This window comes from Hyla sarda, chromosome 3 (genome assembly GCF_029499605.1).
Source record: "Hyla sarda isolate aHylSar1 chromosome 3, aHylSar1.hap1, whole genome shotgun sequence".
Classification (NCBI taxonomy): domain Eukaryota; kingdom Metazoa; phylum Chordata; class Amphibia; order Anura; family Hylidae; genus Hyla; species Hyla sarda.
The window spans coordinates 22,616,189-22,635,534 of record NC_079191.1 but is presented as its reverse complement, the minus strand read 5'-3'; the positions used below and the strand labels follow the sequence as shown (position 1 = coordinate 22,635,534).

The 19,346-nt window shown below is 43.2% G+C and overlaps 1 protein-coding gene across 1 annotated transcript in view; it reads right to left on the bottom strand.

Annotated features, from left to right (window-relative positions):
• Positions 1-12,284: 12,284 nt before the first annotated feature.
• PTCHD4 (patched domain containing 4) overlaps positions 12,285-19,346 on the bottom strand; it is a 163,088-nt gene continuing 156,026 nt past the window's right edge. Inside the window, exon 3 of the mRNA XM_056563860.1 lies at positions 12,285-17,250. Within this exon, the coding sequence (XP_056419835.1) occupies positions 15,617-17,250 (1,634 nt within the window). The 3' untranslated portion in view covers positions 12,285-15,616. The remainder of the gene's footprint in view (positions 17,251-19,346) is intronic.

Genomic DNA, 19,346 nt, shown 5'->3' with positions numbered 1-19,346 from the left:
TATGGATTTTATTACAGACCTACCCCCATCCCGTGGCAACACTGTTGTTTGGGTGGTCGTTGATCGATTCTCCAAGATGGCACATTTCATCCCTCTTCCTGGTCTTCCTTCAGCGCCTCAGTTGGCTAAACAATTTTTTGTACACATTTTTCGTCTTCACGGGTTGCCCACACAGATAGTCTCGGATAGAGGCGTCCAATTCGTGTCAAAATTCTGGAGGGCTCTCTGTAAACAACTCAAGATTAAATTAAACTTTTCTTCTGCATATCATCCTCAATCCAATGGACAAGTAGAAAGAATTAACCAGGTCTTGGGTGATTATTTACGACATTTTGTTTCCTCCCGCCAGGATGATTGGGCAGATCTTCTACCATGGGCCGAATTCTCGTATAACTTTAGAGTCTCTGAATCTTCCTCCAAATCCCCATTTTTCGTGGTGTACGGCCGTCACCCTCTTCCCCCCCCTCCCTACTCCCTTGCCCTCTGGTTTGCCCGCTGTAGATGAAGTGACTCGTGATCTTTCCACCATATGGAAAGAGACCCAAGATTCTCTTTTACAGGCTTCATCTCGCATGAAAAAGTTTGCCGATAAGAAAAGAAGAGCTCCCCCCATTTTTGCTCCCGGAGACAAGGTATGGCTCTCCGCTAAACATGTCCGCTTTCGTGTCCCCAGTTACAAACTGGGTCCACGCTATCTTGGTCCTTTCAAAGTCTTGTGCCAAATTAATCCCGTCTCTTACAAACTTCTTCTTCCTCCTTCTCTCCGTATTCCTAATGCCTTTCATGTCTCTCTTCTTAAACCACTCATCATCAACCGTTTCTCTCCCAAATTAGTTTCTCCCACTCCTGTCTCCAGTTCTTCTGACGTCTTCTCAGTGAAAGAGATACTGGCCTCCAAGACGGTCAGAGGTAAAAGGTTCTTTTTGGTGGATTGGGAGGGCTGTGGACCTGAAGAGAGATCCTGGGAACCTGAGGACAACATCCTAGACAAAAGTCTGCTCCTCAGGTTCTCAGGCTCTAAGAAGAGGGGGAGACCCAAGGGGGGGGGTACTGTTACGCCGAGCGCTCCGGGTCCCCGCTCCTCCCCGGAGCGCTCGCTTCTCTCTCGCTACCGCAGCGCTCCGGGCAGCTCCACTGACCCGGTGCGCTGCGATACCGTCTCCAGCCGGGATGCGATTCGCGATGCGGGTAGCGCCCGCTCGCGATGCGCATCCCGGCTCCCGTACCTGACTCGCTCTCCGTCTGTCCTGTCCCGGCGCGCGCGGCCCCGCTCCCTAGGGCGCGCGCGCGCCGGGTCTCTGCGATTTAAAGGGCGGCGCAGTGGTTCCAATTAGTGTGTTCACCTGTGCACTCCCTATTTATACCTCACTTCCCCTTCACTCCCTCGCCGGATCTTGTTGCCATTGTGCCAGTGAAAGCGTTTCCTTGTGTGTTCCTAGCCTGTGTTCCAGACCTCCTGCCGTTGCCCCCGACTACGATCCTTGCTGCCTGCCCCGACCTTCTGCTACGTCCGACCTTGCTTCTGTCTACTCCCTTGTACCGCGCCTATCTTCAGCAGTCAGAGAGGTTGAGCCGTTGCTAGTGGATACGACCTGGTCACTACCGCCGCAGCAAGACCATCCCGCTTTGCGGCGGGCTCTGGTGAAAACCAGTAGTGACTTAGAACCGATCCACTAGCACGGTCCACGCCAATCCCTCTCTGGCACAGAGGAACCACTACCTGCCAGCCGGCATCGTGACAGTTTGTTTACTACTCCAACTTGTACGCATTTTGAGCAATATGAGAACAAGTATTTCTATCAAGTTGCGGATCGGCAACTGTTGGATACATCTTTAGCAATATTAGACTTGTAAATAGGGTGACCAGTATATGGTAGAAAGTCAGTCAATCAAGCTGTGGACCGGCACCGGGATCGCAGCGCAATTGGCACGTGCCTCTAGCATAAATGACATATACAGTGCGTACAGCATATGGTATTAAGTACCTTAATGTGAGCTGTGGAGGTTTGCAGCGCATTTGACACGCAAGCCGCCTGGTATCTAAGCTTCTCAGTAGTCAGCACGAGGCTTGGAGCACATCCTGACGTAATGCATCTAGAGCCCTCCCCAGCAGATCACCTGACTCAGGTACTTCAGTTCTCAGGTAACGGAGATTGAGTTGAGCGGGTACGTCATTCAGGGGGGAGGGACTACTGCCACTAAAATCAGCGCGGGCTCTTCATTGAGTGTACGGTCGCCACCAGAGCCACACACACGCACAGTGGCACACTCTGCAAATATAAAGATGCCACAAAGTTTGGTCCCTGATGACTGATGGCAAAGGAAATGCGTAGGACCCATTCAGAAGATGCGACAGGATACGTAACTATAATGTCCATTATATTCCATGCCGCATTTAGAAATGTGAATAACAGACAATGGAGTGGTGCAATGCTGTAGTGAAATTCATTACCGCTGCTGCTAAATAGCAAGTTCATCTGCTGGTGGATGTGCAATACGGGACTGGTGCAATATTCACATTTTGCTGCTATATGGAATGTATCAGAATAACACTAAACCATGTAGCTAAAATGTATAATTTTATTAAATCCTCATTAAAAAACCCAATAACAATAATATAAATAATTAGTATCCACACAAAAGAAAGAGAAAGTTCTCCTATGATGAACAACTGTATATCCCAACGTGTTTCCCCGTGTATCTTATAATATACAACGGTTCATCAGGGGATGGCAACAACAGTATAAAAATATACCTAGTAAGCACAGAGATATGGAGGAACAATATATATATAAACAGCGTGCGACACATGGACAATGGCACAACTTAATACACAGAAAATGAGAGGACAATTAAGACTATACATATTTGTAATACATCAAAGCAAACATGTATACAGTACAAAGCACATAAATGCAGACAAACGATGACAAGGCTTATTTGTGGCTTCATTTGAATATCCTCCGACTGATGCAACGACCTCTAGGTAGTTGGACAGCAAGAAGCGGGGTCACTGATCGAGTGAGGACCCTAATATAAGGGCTCCTCCACAAAAGAAAAGACTTAACAGATGGCCCCCTGGAGATAAGATGGCAAAGAGGTAGTCGTGATAAACCATACTGAATCTACCATTTATACACTGAGCAGTTCAATATTATTAGTCAAGCATCTACCTGAAAAAATTACCTGATAATAATCGCTTCTTTAATACAGATAACTCCAGACCACAATTATCCAACCACCAGGATCCTATACGGCCCTGCAAATTTCTATAGATAAGATATTCTGATAATAATATGGGGTAACTATACATGGATAATGGCTGAACATCTTTTGGACAGACTGTGGTTATGTGGACATCATAGAGGTTGCTTTTTCACCTAGGTGGTATTATTATCAGAATATCTTATCTATAGAAATTTGCAGGGCCGTATAGGATCCTGGTGGTTGGATAATTGTGGTCTGGAGTTATCTGTATTAAAGAAGCGATTATTATCAGGTAATTTTTTCAGGTAGATGCTTGACTAATAATATTGAACTGCTCAGTGTATAAATGGTAGATTCAGTATGGTTTATCACGACTACCTCTTTGCCATCTTATCTCCAGGGGGCCATCTGTTAAGTCTTTTCTTTTGTGGAGGAGCCCTTATATTAGGGTCCTCACTCGATCAGTGACCCCGCTTCTTGCTGTCCAACTACCTAGAGGTCGTTGCATCAGTCGGAGGATATTCAAATGAAGCCACAAATAAGCCTTGTCATCGTTTGTCTGCATTTATGTGCTTTGTACTGTATACATGTTTGCTTTGATGTATTACAAATATGTATAGTCTTAATTGTCCTCTCATTTTCTTTGTATTAAGTTGTGCCATTGTCCATGTGTCGCACGCTGTTTATATATATATATTGTTCCTCCATATCTCTGTGCTTACTAGGTATATTTTTATACTGTTGTTGCCATCCCCTGATGAACCGTTGTATATTATAAGATTCACGGAGAAACGCGTTGGGATGTACAGTTGTTCATCATAGGAGAACTTTCTCTTTCTTTTGTGTGGATACTAATTATTTATATTATTGTTATTGGGTTTTTTAATAAGGATTTAATAAAATTATAAATTTTAGCTACATGGTTTAGTGTTATTCTGGTAGAAATTAGCTATAGGACACTATTGTGTCCAACTTTCAATGATATTGTTATATGGAATTTATATCTATTTGTAAACCTTGACATCTTGGTGCATATGAATATGAGTATGGACACTAACTAAATGGTGCTAATGTGAACAGCTGACAAACAGTAATACACATGTGGTGTCCCAGTACGGGATATGGTCCTTCTGTCCCATCAGGTTGCGTCCCTGTCTGTCCCCGGGGCTCTCCTGCAGTATCTCGCTCTGTGTATATAGGTTTTACATAAAGGGTAAAGGACCTTTATTGTTTGTCACATGATTATATTTGGACCACATGACTGTGTTTAAGTCACATGTTCAAGTCATATGATTGTTACCCAGAGAACTCAGTGACCAGGTGACCTCTCTAGTGACCTATGGGCTCCTTGCACGGCCCCCTATATAAGATAAGGAGGAGCTGCAATCTCGCTCTTTCATCTCTCTTGTTCCTGAGGTCCAGTGCAGTTGTCTCAGTATCAGTGTCCAGAGCATTGGAGGCCTCAAGCCTAAAGTCTGCAGCCACCTATCAATTGCAAGTAAGATAAAGTCATCGAATTGTCAGTCAAGTCTACTGTCTAGTCACCGAGGCCTGCATTATAGTCAGTCTACCTACTGCAAGTCCCATCAAGCCTGCAAGGTCTCTCTGTGTCACTGACCACCTCTCTGGGATACTGGCTGAACTGTATAGACTGTACCATCTGTCTAACCTCAGTAAAAGCTACCGTTACTCTTAAAGGGGTACTCCGGTGAAAACCTTTTTTCTTTGAAATCAACTGGTGGCAGAAAGTTAAACATATTTGTAAATTACTTCTATTAAAAAATCTTAATCCTTCCTGTACTCATTAGCTGCTGAATACTACAGAGGAAATTCTTTTCTTTTTGGAATGCTCTCTGATGACATCATGACCACAGTGCTCTCTGCTGACGTTATTATAATAATAACAACAACACTTTATTTATTGTTGTCCTTAGTGGGATTTGAACCCAAGTCACCACTGAGCCACCATGCTGCCCTTAGCACACATCTGCTATGCATCTGCTATGCACGGTTGCTAAAATGGACAGAGATGTCAGCAGAGAGCACTGTGTTCGTGATGTCATCAGTGATCAAAAAGGAAAATAATTTCCTCTGTTGTATTCAGCAGCTAATAAGTACTGGAAGGATTAAGATTTTTTAATAGAAGTAATTTACAAATATGTTTAACTTTCTGCCACCAGTTGATTTAAAAGAAAAAAGGTTTTCACCGGAGTACCCCTTTAACCTGGCCTTGGACTCTTTATTGCCCCTGCCTGACCTAGGACTAGTGGTACTACCTTGAGGTGGTTATACAGGAAAACCACACCCTGGCGTCACAAACACAAAGGGGTTAATACCATCTACCCCTGGTCAGGCAACACCATCTGCCCCTTACACCTCACACCCCGTGGCTCACCACACACACACATTGGCTGATATCTGTGTCAAACATTGTCTCTATGAAATACTACAGTCATGAAGGTGTTGGATGTAAGATATTGCAGCTTCAGCAAAAGACTATGAAATATTGATGGACTTTCAGTTCGTATCCACTGATTGAATACTGGACTGTCATTTGGCGCAGAGTGCGAGGCTACTATAAAAGTCATTTACGCTCAAAAGGTGCGTGGATACAAATGGTGGCAGTCGGTCAACAAAATAGGTGCTGTTATGTGAACACTATCATGGTTTTAAAGGGGTACTCCGCTGCTCAGCGTTTGGAACAAACTGTTCCGAACACAGGAGCCGGCGCCGGGAACTTGCAATGGCATAGCCTCGCCCCCTCATGACGTCACGCCCCACCCCCTCAATGCAAGTCAATGGGAGGGGGCGTGCCAGCCATCACTCCTCCTCCCATAGACTTGTATTGAGGGGGCGGGGTGTGATGTCATTAGGGGGCAGGGCTATGATGTCATGAGCTCCCGGCACTGGCCGGCTCTAAGCATTCGGAACATTTTGTTCCAAATGCTGAGCAGCGGAGTACCCCTTTAAGAGTCTGAATAAAATTGAAGTTTTATTCAAGAAAAAAGGTTCCCTTGATTTGAATTTGATGAGATAGATAGATATAGATTGATAGCAGATAGATAGATATAGATATGAGATAGATAGATAGATAGATAGATAGATAGATATAGATATGAGATAGATAGATAGATAGATAGATTGATAGATATGAGATAGATAGATATAGATTGATAGATAGATAGATAGATATAGATATGAGATAGATAGATATGAGATAGATAGATAGATAGATATAGATATGAGATAGATAGATATGAGATAGATAGATATAGATATGAGATAGATAGATAGATAGATAGATATAGATTGATAGATAGATAGATAGATATAGATATAAGATAGATAGATATGAGATAGATAGATAGATAGATAGATATGAGATAGATATGAGATAGATAGATATGAGATAGATAGATAGATAGATAGATATGAGATAGATAGATATGAGATAGATAGATGAGATAGATATGAGATAGATAGATAGATATGATAAATATGAGATAGATAGATAGATTTGAGATAGATAAATATGAGATAGATAGATATGAGATAGATAGATATGAGATAGATAGATATGAGATAGATAGATATGAGATAGATAGATATGAGATAGATAGATAGATAGATATGAGATAGATAGATAGATAGATATGAGATTGATAGCAGATAGTTCAATGTAGACATTACAAGGAAACAAAGGTAAAAAAGATATTTTATTCAGTAATCTCTCCCAAGGACATGGCCAAGTAAATGACAAATGAGATTTGACAATGGGCTGAGCATAGTATATAAAGCCAATAACATCCTGTATATATCGACCGCCATGTTGAAACCAGTTTATGCATCAAGGCTTCTCTTTGGTGTGGTTTCAGCTTATGATGGGTCTCCGTCCCGTGAATGGTGGTGACGTCTTCTCTGGAAACACAAAAAAGCTTGGACCGCTGTGAAGAAGAACCACAGCTGCTGCTGCGGAACTTTATTGTATCAAACATGGCCGCCGTATAATGTATACAGCCTTGTCTGTAACGTCTTCTGGTCGTCACCACTCATATTGCATAACTACGTATATCCTTTAGTCTCCGAAGATAAGGTTCATGCTCTGATAGACTTAGTATAAAATTACAAAACACACAGGTCTTCTGCAACTTAACCCCCTGAGAGCACTGACTCGTATGTAAGTGCATTAAGAGATGCATGCATAATTACTGCGAGGGGTTAACATTTATTATAAAAATAGAGAACATTTTAGGTGATCAACGCGGAACATACAAGATTCACATGGTGTGTCCCCATTCCAAGCAGGACCCACCATGGTTTAGGACCGTCTCAGTTTTTTAGGACCTTTTCAGTCCTGTGCTGTGGTTCCATAGGTTGGACATCCCGATAGGTTAGATACCGCGGTGATGGTTCAAGACAATCATGCATGTCCCTAAAATACTAAGAACTGCCACCATTATCCACTGCATCCATGGGTCAAAACCTGGGCAAACAGTGTTGGAAAGTCACCCAAGATTTCCACTCAAGGGCCGGTCCTGCAGGACTCCTGCTAATGGGAACAGTGTTCCTGCTGTAGAAAAAAGTGCAGGAACTCTGTTCCCATGGGTTCCTGCAAGACTTGAGCTCTGACTGCATCTAGTTGCTGGTTCTTTCAAATGAAGGGGATCAAGTGACTATATGATACAAGAGCAGCACCTTCTTTCATCAGTGCTACAGAGTTCCTCCAATTTTTGGACAATTTTGAGACTATATATTGCCGTAAAATACACTGAACCTTGCATTCTGTAGGTGTATAACTTGAAGATCCTGGGGCCAATACAAAATCTGTGAGGGGTCCCCACCTACCTTAAGCCATTAAAAATAATGGGTTGTTCCTTTGAAGCAGAGGGACCTTTGGGTCCCATCAGACACCAGGATCTGCAACCTCTTTGCCCTCTTTGCTCTATATCTACACAAAGCCCATTTATAGTTGTAAGTGAACTCTTCAGAATGACCTTGATTTCTGCGGTCATGGTCTGATCTAATCATCTAAGTCACAATTATAGACACACACAACTCAAACTAAACTAACAACACAAAGTGTTACTGTCTTGAATAAACATCCATAGAGCAGGGAGAAAAAGTGACCTGTTTTAATGATTCCTCCCTTTTTCCCTTTGCACTGTGGATGTTTACCAAACGTATTCAATAAAAGACAACTGTCTGTGTATTATTAGTTTACTATTTGTTTGTATTTGTGACTTATATAACGATCAGGCCATATTTCATTAGTAACCACATACCCAAGGGTGTCACTTGGCAGTCATACTGTTGTAATATGTGGGAGGTTGTCTCTCTACTCTGTTGTATACTCCCCCCGGCTGCTCCCTCTGCCCTCTCCCATTACGTAGTCTCAGAAAGGGAGAAAGCGACTGCACCACCCACACACCTGTTTTCTATTTGCTTCATTTTTCTAGAATAATTTTTGGACTGAACATTTTTTGAGTGCATGCAAGGGAACGGGAACTATAGGATTTTGGGAGGTGAGGAAGGTGCCAGGAAGACATATTATTATACCTATGTGTATTAAAAACAGTGAATAGTAGGGATGTAAGAAAAAATCGATTTGCGCGATTATCGCGATTTTTTCACTTGACAATACTGAATCGATTCAAAATATTTTTGAATTGATTCTTTTAGGGATGTGGAATTTGTATCTCCTGACGCCCGGAACAGCATGTCCCGTGCATTAGGAGATACAAGTTCCACATTTGTGGAGCCAGGCAGGCCGGATCTGACGCGGCTGCGCTCTGGGTGTACGGAGTGGGCTCCGACTCGTGCCCGCTCCGTACTCTGCGACCCCCGGCTGATTTCAGAAGCCGGGGGCCGCCGCTAATAGCCAGCATGCGGCGATCGCCGCGGCTGGCTATTAAAGGAGTAGTCCGGCACACACTTTTCTCATTTTATCCCGTCCGGGCTGCAAAATAAAAGAAAACACACTTTCTCTTACCTGCCAACGAGCCCCTGGAGCTCCGGTACACTCCGGTAGAGGTGTTCGGTCCCCGGGCTGTATTCTCCTTACTTCCTGTTAGCCCGACACGTCACACAGAGCTTCAGCCTATCACCGGCTGCAGCGATGTCCCGCCTCAGCCGGTGATAGGCTGAAGTTCCGTGTGACGTGCCGGGCTAACAGGAAGTAAGAAGAATACAGCCCGGGGACCGAACACCTGTACCGGAGTGTACCGGAGCTCCAGGGACTCATTGGCAGGTCGGACGGGATAAAAGGAAAAAAGTGCGCGTTGGACTACTAGATTGCCGCTGTCAAAGCTGACAGCGGCGTCTAAAGGGATCTGTGAATGCTCCCTGGTGGGCGATGTATCGGGATATATTGCAATGTATCGTCACCTAGACGGTATCGCGATATATCCAAACGCCGCACTGGTATCGCGATTCGAATCGTATCGCCAAATTCTTGGCGATTCACACCCCTAGTGAATAGCAACTCCATCTGACAAATATCTGTATCTAATCTTAAAGGCAATGTATCTTAGGTTTTTGTTTACTGATTTGAGGCAGATACTGAAAGAGGTTCTTTTTTTTCTGATTCAATTTTTATTTATTTTATTGTTCTACATTATTTTGGGAGCTGCCATCCTGCCTGAGCTTTTTTTTTTAACAGCATTTAATATGTTTTGCTGCAAGTCCTATAGACCTGGGCAACAATTTCCCATATGCATGAATGGGAAAGGTGACTGGGCATGCTCTGTGACCTTTTCAGAGGAAATTCTACAGGGAGGGAAAGGCTGATCTGTGAGCAACAGCTATTGTGTAATCTATCTACTGTTGTCACATTTGACTGCACTCCTGCATGTGATGATAAGGAGAAGACTGATGGAGAGTGATCTATACAGAAGAGAAAGTCTCAGCTTAGTTGCAGGCCTAGTGGCCAAAATGGAAACTGCAAGATTTTAGGATTATTTTATAATATAGATAGTAAAATGGAAAATTAGAGAAAACTTCACCAAATATTCTTAAAAAAGATGTGCAAGATTATAACTTGATTCAAACAATGCATTATTTTCCGATGACACATTCCCTTTAGGGGAACTCAAGAAGAGTCTGGTTGGCCAGCTTGCGTGTGTGTTGGGGGGAGGGGGGGTTACATTCTAATTTTGCTTTAGAGCCCTCCCCCTGTTCTAGTGTAGGGCATTTTTTTTGCATTGTACCTGATCCCATTTTGCTAGGGCATATGTGTCGTGGAGACAGATCGTGCAGGTGCCATAGGGTCCTTAGAAAGAGTCCTGGTTGTCCCATCCCCTTTGCTATTATGTTGCAAGAACATCTTACTGGGAGTTGTAGTTCTGCAACACTGATCTTTAGCCCTACAGGAGGTAGTCAGTGCTCCACAACTGGAGGTAGTCAGTGCTCCACAACCTTTGTCTGATGGCCCTTAAAGGGGTACTCCGCCCCTGGACATCTTATCCCCTATCCAAAGGATAAGGGATAAGATGTCTGATCGTGGGGATCCAGCAGCTGGGGACCCCCATGATCTCTCCTGCAGCACCCCCGTTCACCAGCTGCATGGAGCAAAGACCGCTCTGTGGCTGATGACGGGCGATACAGGGGCCGGAGTATTGTGACATCAAGGCCCCGCCCCCTCATGATGTCATGCTCCGTCCCCTCAATGCAAGCCTCTGGGAGGGGGCGTAACTAGGGGCGGAGTACCCCTTTAAGATTTGGCAATATAAAGCTAAAAAATTTCAATTGCAAAGAATACAACTCCCAGCATGGCCGGACAGCCAACGGCTGTCCGGCCATGCTGGGAGTTGTATTTTCGCAACATGTAGTGGACCACAGTTTGGAGACCACTGGCATAGAGGTTACCGGGGGATGATGGCTGTCCATGGTCTAAATATGGTTCGTATTGCTATGAATCCACCTTTACCTTTCTCTGAATTCTGTTAAGGTTTTCAGTTTCTTGTGATACAGATACTATACATTCCCCGCGGCACACTAGTACAACTATTGGGTTGACACAACATTGCATAAACAACTCCGGACAGAGCAGTCACCGCGGGTCATCTCGCGCACCTCATCTTGGCATAGGTTGAGCCAAGAGCAAAAGTATGGAAGTAGACATGGCTGTTTTTGGCCTTGGCTTGGCTGATCAGACCCTTGGGCCATCTTGTTTTTGACCTGAGCCTCTCCCATTGGGTAGACATTTTATTTTATTTTTTTATTGACTGACAATTTTCCATAATGGAATCCATTTTCCACCAATGTGCCCGTTATTCTGCCATATGTGTCTGTCACTTGGAGTAAGGGTACCAAAATTCTTACACAGTCTTTAGGGTTTTAATACTAAATACTAGAATACTAGCCGTACCTAGCAAAAAAAAAGCACTTTTATGGGGACTCAAGTGTCAATGAGGTGTGGCCTGGTTTGTAACACCTCTCTGCTGTAGTTCCATGCCTTCATCTGTTTGATAGACAGGCATGACACGGCTTGCGGTGCCGAGCCCTCTCGAAATCCTGCGCATGCGCCATGAACCAGTAAGGTCGAGGCTGAAGCTAGAATCTTCTCTGCGCATGCGCACCAATCGCTCACAAAAGTCAGGGAGGCCTTTACCTGTCAAGAACTGACAGCGCATGTGTCGTAAACCGACAGAGGGCACAGAATCGGAGGCGCTGAAGCCCAAGGGCTCTGTGGACCCTAGGACACGCCTCTTTGACACTTCAAGCCCTCATTAAAAAACTCTTTCTGCTGGACATGTTGGTGACACGCATGCCGACATTGGATTTTGCATAGAATTCACTCCGTCCGCCATCTTTCCGGATTTTCTTCCCATCGGTAATTACCCTGATAGTCACATAATAAACTTTTTTGTTCTTCTTGTTGAATTTTATCGTAACCAGAATTTGAACTATTTTTTTTGTTTTTTATTTTTTTAAATAAACAAATGGCTAAAAATAAGATAATGTCATCTGTTTTGTGGAAATTTCAAGGCCAATAATCCCTGCAGTACAGTCCGTGAAGAAAAGGTTGATGACAATTAACAGTCAACAATGGCGTTTTTTTCTTTTTTTTTTTTTCAGAATTGGAAAGTAAAATTTTTTTTTTTGCAATTTTAACATAATTTTTGAGGTGGCATGTGTCAATTCAGGATGAAATGATCGGCATCTTGCACTGGAATACCCTTGCTTTTAATGGGTGACCTCCAAACTGTGGACCTGATGTTGCCGAACTACAACTCCCAGTTGGTATAGTCATACCTCCCAACATTACAAGACCCCTGACCCTGCAAGACCCCTGACTGGAGTATCCCCTATACCATTTTTTTTACATAAAGCTGATTAGGACAGCCCCACAATATAGGGGTCTGGAGGTAATCAGTGCTCCTCAATCTTTGTCCCCTTTAAGTTCTGGCAATATAGAGTAGGGGTCTCCAAACGGTGGCCCTCCAGCTTTATCAGAGGTACAACTCCTTCCAGCATGCCATTAGCTGTGTGGATATGCTGGTAGATGTAGTTTTGCAACATCTAGAGGTCCCATCGGACATAGGTTGTGGAGCACTGATTACCTCCAGACCCCTATATTGTGGAACTGTGCTAATCAGTTTTATTGTCAAATAAAGAACTTACACAAAGCTGATTGGGACAGCCCCACAATATAGGGGTCTGGAGATAATATAGGTGATAAGATGTCTAGGGGCAGAGTACCCCTTTAAAGGGGTTATCCAGGAATTGAAAAACTGAGCTAATTTCTTAAAATTGGTTGGGTGTGGTTGGGTGTGGTTCTGCAGATCAGTTCCATTGAGGTGAACGGAGCCAAGTTTTAATTCCACACACAACCTGGGGACAGCAGTGGAGCTGTTTTTGAAAGAAATTAGCTCTGTTTTTCTATTCCTGAATAACCCCTTTAAACCCTTGTCTTTTAGCCTCTAATCCCCATGTGCGAGAGAAAAAGGACATCTGTCCATAACCCTTAAAGGGGTTGTCCACTTTCTTTTTTTTACGATCCCCCTTTGTTACAAGGGTCGATGATCATAGAACATTACCAGCTGCTCCAGCGATCATATGTGATCAGTGGGAGAACCTGGCCGAAGGGGTTCAGTTTACCCGCAGCACCACCACAGGACATTTGAAGCATTGCACGGTGTAAAATAAATAAGCTGTCAATGTAATGCAAGGAAATGCAATGGGCCCCCTCAAATAATTCCTAATTCCTAATGGGTTTTATAATGTAATAAAGTTATTATCCCAAAGATTAAAAAAAAAAAAGTAGCTGCTACTACTTGCGTTTTCTATGGTAGGGCTGCAAATGGCAGCAGTGACCAGTAGGTGGTGCTAACATTACAATATATTAATCTGTTATTTATTAAAAGGAACCTGACATCAGATTTTACCATATATAATGCGGCAAAAGGTGTCCTGCCCTGGCTCGTGGGTAGTCCCCTGGGCGGGAGCCATCCTCTTCTAGTCTCATCTGTTCTTCTTGTAATTACACCCCCTCAGTGTGATTGACAGCCCAGACACGGCCCACGTCATTGATCTGCTTAGGGAGTAGAGCAGTGACACGGGCTGTCAATCACGCTAAGGGGGCGTGACTACAGCCGCAGCAGACGGGGCTAGAAGAGGATGGCTACCTCCCAGGGGACTACTTAAAGGCAGACGGGGACACCTTTCAAACTTCACATCTTCACCATTGCTGTGGGCAGGAATGTATGCAGGGATGGTAAGGAAGAAAATTTTACTAAATATAAAGCGTTGCCACATGTTATGTACGGTAAAATCTGATGACAGGTTTCCTTTTAGGGACTAAATTAAAAGTTATGAACCGAGGGTAGTGACATTTTTTTATACTGTACGTGGCATTTAAATTACGTTTATACAACATTTACCGGATATATGACGGCATCACCATCAAGTTCAACTGAAGGAATTGCTTTACTTCTCTTAAAGAAGCACTCCAAGTGTTTTTAGCCCCTATCATGCACACTCACCATCACTAGTCCTACAGCGCCATCTGTTTAATTCAAGCAGATCATCTCTATGGGATCAGGATATATAGTAGTTATACCCCCCAGCTCCATCTGTATACTGCTGCTATCTCTATGAGATCAGGATATATAGTAGTTATAAACCTCCCCTCCAGCTCTATCTGTATACTGCTGCTGCTATCTCTATGGGATAAGGATAAATAGTAGTTATACACCTCCCCTCCAGCTCTCTCTGTATACTGCTGCTATCTCTATGGGATCAGGATATATAGTAGTTATATACCTGTCCTCCAGCTCTATCTGTATACTGCTGCTATCTCTATGGGATAAGGATAAATAGTAGTTATACACCTCCCCTCCAGCTCTCTCTGTATACTGCTGCTGCTATCTCTATGGAATTATGCTATATAGTAGTTATATACCTCCCCTCCACCTCTATCTGTATACTGCTGCTATCTCTATGGTATCAGGATATATAGTAGCTATAGATCTCCCCTCCAGCTCTATCTGTATACTTCTCTTGCCATCTCTATGGGATCAGCATATATAGTAGTTATATACCTTCCCTACAGCTCTATCTAAATACTGCTACTGCAATCTCTATTCAATCAGGAAATAAAGTAGTTATACACCTCCCCTCCAACTCTATTTGTATACTGCTGCTTTCTGTATGGGATAAAAATATATAGTAGTTATACATCTCCCCTCCCCACCCTATCTGTATACTGCTGCTGCTATATCTATGGGATCAGTATATAAAGCAATTATGTACCTCTTCTCCAGCTCTATTAGTATACTGCTGCTGGGCAAGCTGGTGTTACTTTATACCCCCTATTGTTTGGTTTACCTAACATCAACATTTTACCAACATTTTTGGTGCCTTTTGCTTCATGTGGAGCCACGCCCCTTTGTCAGACAAAATTCAATAAGCGTGGTGCAACGCATGTGCGCCAGTTATAAAGGTGCAAAAAGTAAATCTGCCCCATGTGTTTGATGCCCAAAACTCCACCCGCAAGGTTCTTGTGGGCTCTGTTCACATTAGCATTTTCATTACGAGAATGCATAAAGGCGAGAATGCATAATGCAACAACAGAACATAATCATACAAATAGAATTTAATAAATTATTATTATTATTTTTTTGCTCTAGTGAAAATACCGAAACAACTGCAGACAAGAGGGGATTACTGGCTCGACCCCCTATTTCCACCAAACAGAGTCATTATGAAAATGAGGTAATACAAAATCAGACCGTAGAATTATTTTAGTTTTTTCTTTTATAAAAAAGTATAAAAAAATCTTGCACCTTGATGTTTCAAAAAATACCCCTTCTTAATATATCTCGCGACTTTGGCCGGAGCAAGCAGCTGATTTTTTTTTGCCTACTTTCCCTGTGAAGGTCCAGTCTATGTGACTTCTTATCGAATTGGCTCAAACCGAAGTCACATGATCTGCATTTTCCTGAATTTCTATGCATTCGATCTCCTCTCGCTCCTTCCTTTTGGCCCTTTTCTTTTTCTTGTGACGCTTCTTAGAAGGAGGGAAAAAGGTTAAGAAAACAGGCAAAATGACGAAACAGTGCAGTAGCGTGCAACTACCAGTCAGCAGCAAGCATTTAAACAGTGTGGCGGTCAAGTTCGAAGGCACAAACAGAAGGGGTACCAGCCCGATGAGAAACGATACAACATTCTGGACTATAGCTGTGCCATGCTCCTTGAGGGAATCTTGTATGCATAGAGTTCTCGTGTGCTCAGTGGCTAAGACGAATGTGTATAGCAGAGGGGAACAGTGATCTATGGCAAAATTCAAAGAGTACATAAGGCACAGGATCGATACGCAATCCATGTCAACTTTCCATAATGTCATTAGGCCCAACACACCCAACTCAATAGACGTGACGGTAATGATCAGCCAAAAGTTCCCCAAAGGGTGAATAACCAAGAAAAAGGTCAAAATCAACACCAGCAAAACACTAAAACCAGAGATCAGAACAGGCATAGTAACAGCCAGGCCATAGTAGTCCATAAAAACAAAGGTAGGGTTGAACACGATGAACTTAATGCTTTGTATCAAGGAGAGTGGCCTCAACTTTTCAAGCAGTTCCACTACCTCTCGTTGGGTGTTCTCACTCGTCCGGGCCACCAGATACATTCGAGAAGCGATGATATTCGACTCTTCGCCCGACCTGGATATGATTATGTCGTTCTTGAAGTGTTGAAATTCTGGTTTCCTCAGAAAACCATTCTGGAGGACGTTGATAAAGTCAGTTTTGTTGGAGGCGGAAATATTGCCAACTTTTAAGAACTGGTAAAACTGTTCCATCCAAGACTCCGTGTTGAATCCATAGCTTAAAGTCTTCAAGTCTTCCTGAACTGTTGCATTCCAGTATTCGAGAGGCTCATAAATATAGAATCCGATCACAGGACTGTAGTTGCTAAAATACTTTTGCTGTATAAATGCATAAGAAACACTTGCAGAGTCACTTGCTAAAAGGTTTATGATATTCGACCCACCGGTAATTTGGAGGCAGCCCATGAACGAGAACGATGCATAGATGAGGTATAGGATGACCACGAAGGGCTTGACGTATGTATTTGTGATCCAGTCATTATATTGTTCTCGAATGAAATGTTGAATGAAATGGTTCTCGTAGGGGTCTGGTTCGTGGTGGGAGGAATGTTGATGCCCATCGCTCATCATGGTCTGAAACCATATCGGTTGTCTATCCAAATACTCCTCCGAAGGAATTTTACAACAAAAAATACTGTGGTAACGATTTTGCTCCAGCTGGCCAGCAAAGACTAGACAGGAGCCATAGAAGGAGAAGACATAGAAGTAGTTCAGGACAATGGTGATGCACATGTTCTGACAGAATATCTTGACCGCCTCTATATTTGTAAAAGGACTCGCTCCCATTCCGAATGTGATGATGTAGAGGGAGCTTGTCATGGTGTATGAGACCATTACGTCGGAGTAAGCGTCTGCCACTCTGTCCTTAAAAGGCAAAGTTTCTCTGGTTCTTCTCCATCCAGAAAGAAGTTCGAATACCCCTTTAGTCCCATGACCTGAAGAAAAAACAAACAAACAAAAACAAAATGAAAAAACTGTTACACAAATAAGTTCTAGTCTAAACTGTTATACCACAATTGGCTTACACTGCAAGCCAATCACAATGTTAAGGTCCAAAAACAGGTCCAAGAGCCAAAGGACCCACTCTGTGTGTTTACAGGGGCTGGATACCTAGGGATGTCTAGTTATTGCTAATACCTGGAGACACTATTGGATAGCTCTTAGGGCAGTGGTCTCCAAACTGGCCAGACAACCGAAAGCTGGAAGTTATAGTTTTGCAACATCTGGAGGTTCACAGTTTGGAGATCATTGTGTTAAAGGGGTACTCCCCTGCTAGACATAAACCACAAAGACTAGGGGATAAGATGGCTGATAGCGGGGGTCCCGCTTCTGTGACACCCCCCACCGCAATCTCTCGCAGCACCTGGCTTTCTAAACAGACGTCGGATTCCTGCGGCAGTGGTCTTGATATCACGCCATGACCCCTGGTGACGTCACGCCGTGCCCCTCCATTTATGTCTATGGGAGGGGGCGTGTCAGTTGACACGCCCCCTCCCATAGACTTGAATGGAGAGGGCGCGGCGTGACATCACGAAGGGCATGGCCGTGACGTCATGATCACGGCCTACAGCTAATGAAAAATGTTAATGAAAAATGTTAAGAATGCTGGAGCACCGGAGTACCCCTTTTAGATATAAAAGCAAACTGTACCTTTACTGGAGCTGATGGGGGTTTCCAAACTTAGAAAATCTACTTTCTTTTCTCAAGTGTCGAGGAGGTGGAGCCAAACTGCTCAAGTGCCAGAACATCTTTTAACTCCCATCCTGTCCTTGATTGTTGAGCCAAGTCCTGTGCATCGGTCAAAAAGGGGCTAGAAGGTGAGGGCAAATGAGGAGGCATGCCAAGATGTGGCACTTGATCAGTTTGTCTCCACCTCCTTGACGTTTAATTGAAAAATAAAAAGGAGATTTTATAAGTAACCACCAACAGCTCAAGGTAAGGTACAGTTTGCTTTAAAGGGTTATTCTGGTGGAAAGCTTTTTTTTTTTTTTTAAATTAACTGGAGCCAAAAAGTTAAACAGATGTAAATGACTTCTATTTAAAAATCTTAATCCTTCCAGTACCTATCAGGTGCTGTATGCTCCACAGGAATTTCTTTTCTTTTTCAATTTCTTTTCTGTCTGACCATCAGGAACTGTCCAGAGAAGGAGAGGTTTACTACGGGGATTTGCTCCTACTCTGGACAGTTCCTGACATGGACAGAGGTGTCAGCAGAGAGCACTGTGGTCAGAGAGAAAACAAATTTAAAAAGAAAAGCACTTCATGTGGAGCATACAGCAGCTGATAAGTACTGGAAGGATTAAGATTTTTTTTATAGAAGTAATTTACAAATCTGTTCAACTTTCTTGCACCAGTTGATTTAAAAAATAAAAATAAAAATTCCACTGGAGTACCCCTTTAACAGCATATACCCATGTAATGGTGTCTGCAAATAGAGATGACTATCATCACGAGAGGGAGCACTAATAGGGCATGAGGTAAGTGAATGGCTGCCTCTGGTTTGGATTCTGTAGGGGTCTGGTGTATGGTCTATTGGTTAAGGAGGTCTACTCTAAGTTGTAAACTTATTTTATGGTCTTGTTTGCCTGTATAATTTCAAGGGGTCTGTTCAAGGTCTCAATAGAGGGTCTGCTCTGATGTTAGAAATAGTTTTGGGATCGAGCTTAGGATCTGTATTAGGTCTGGTCTGAGGCCTGAATTTATATAGGAATCAGGGTTGAGATCTGGTCTGAATTCAGTCTTTTCTGGGGGTCTGGATTTTTTTTCAGGTCTGGTCCAGGTTATCACTTATTTTGAGGTTCTGGTTTAGCATCTGAATTTACTTTGTGGTCTTGACTTGGGTAAAAATTTAATTAAGGTATAAAATTAGGTTTAAAATTGGGATCTTATGTGAGGTCAGAATTTATTTTGTCATCTGGGGTTTCATATCTCCCATGCATCCTTCATGTATTTCTCCTTATGTGGTTCATGTTAGATCCTGCTGGTTAAAGGAGTAGTCTAGTGGTGAAAAACGTATCCCCTATCCTAAGGA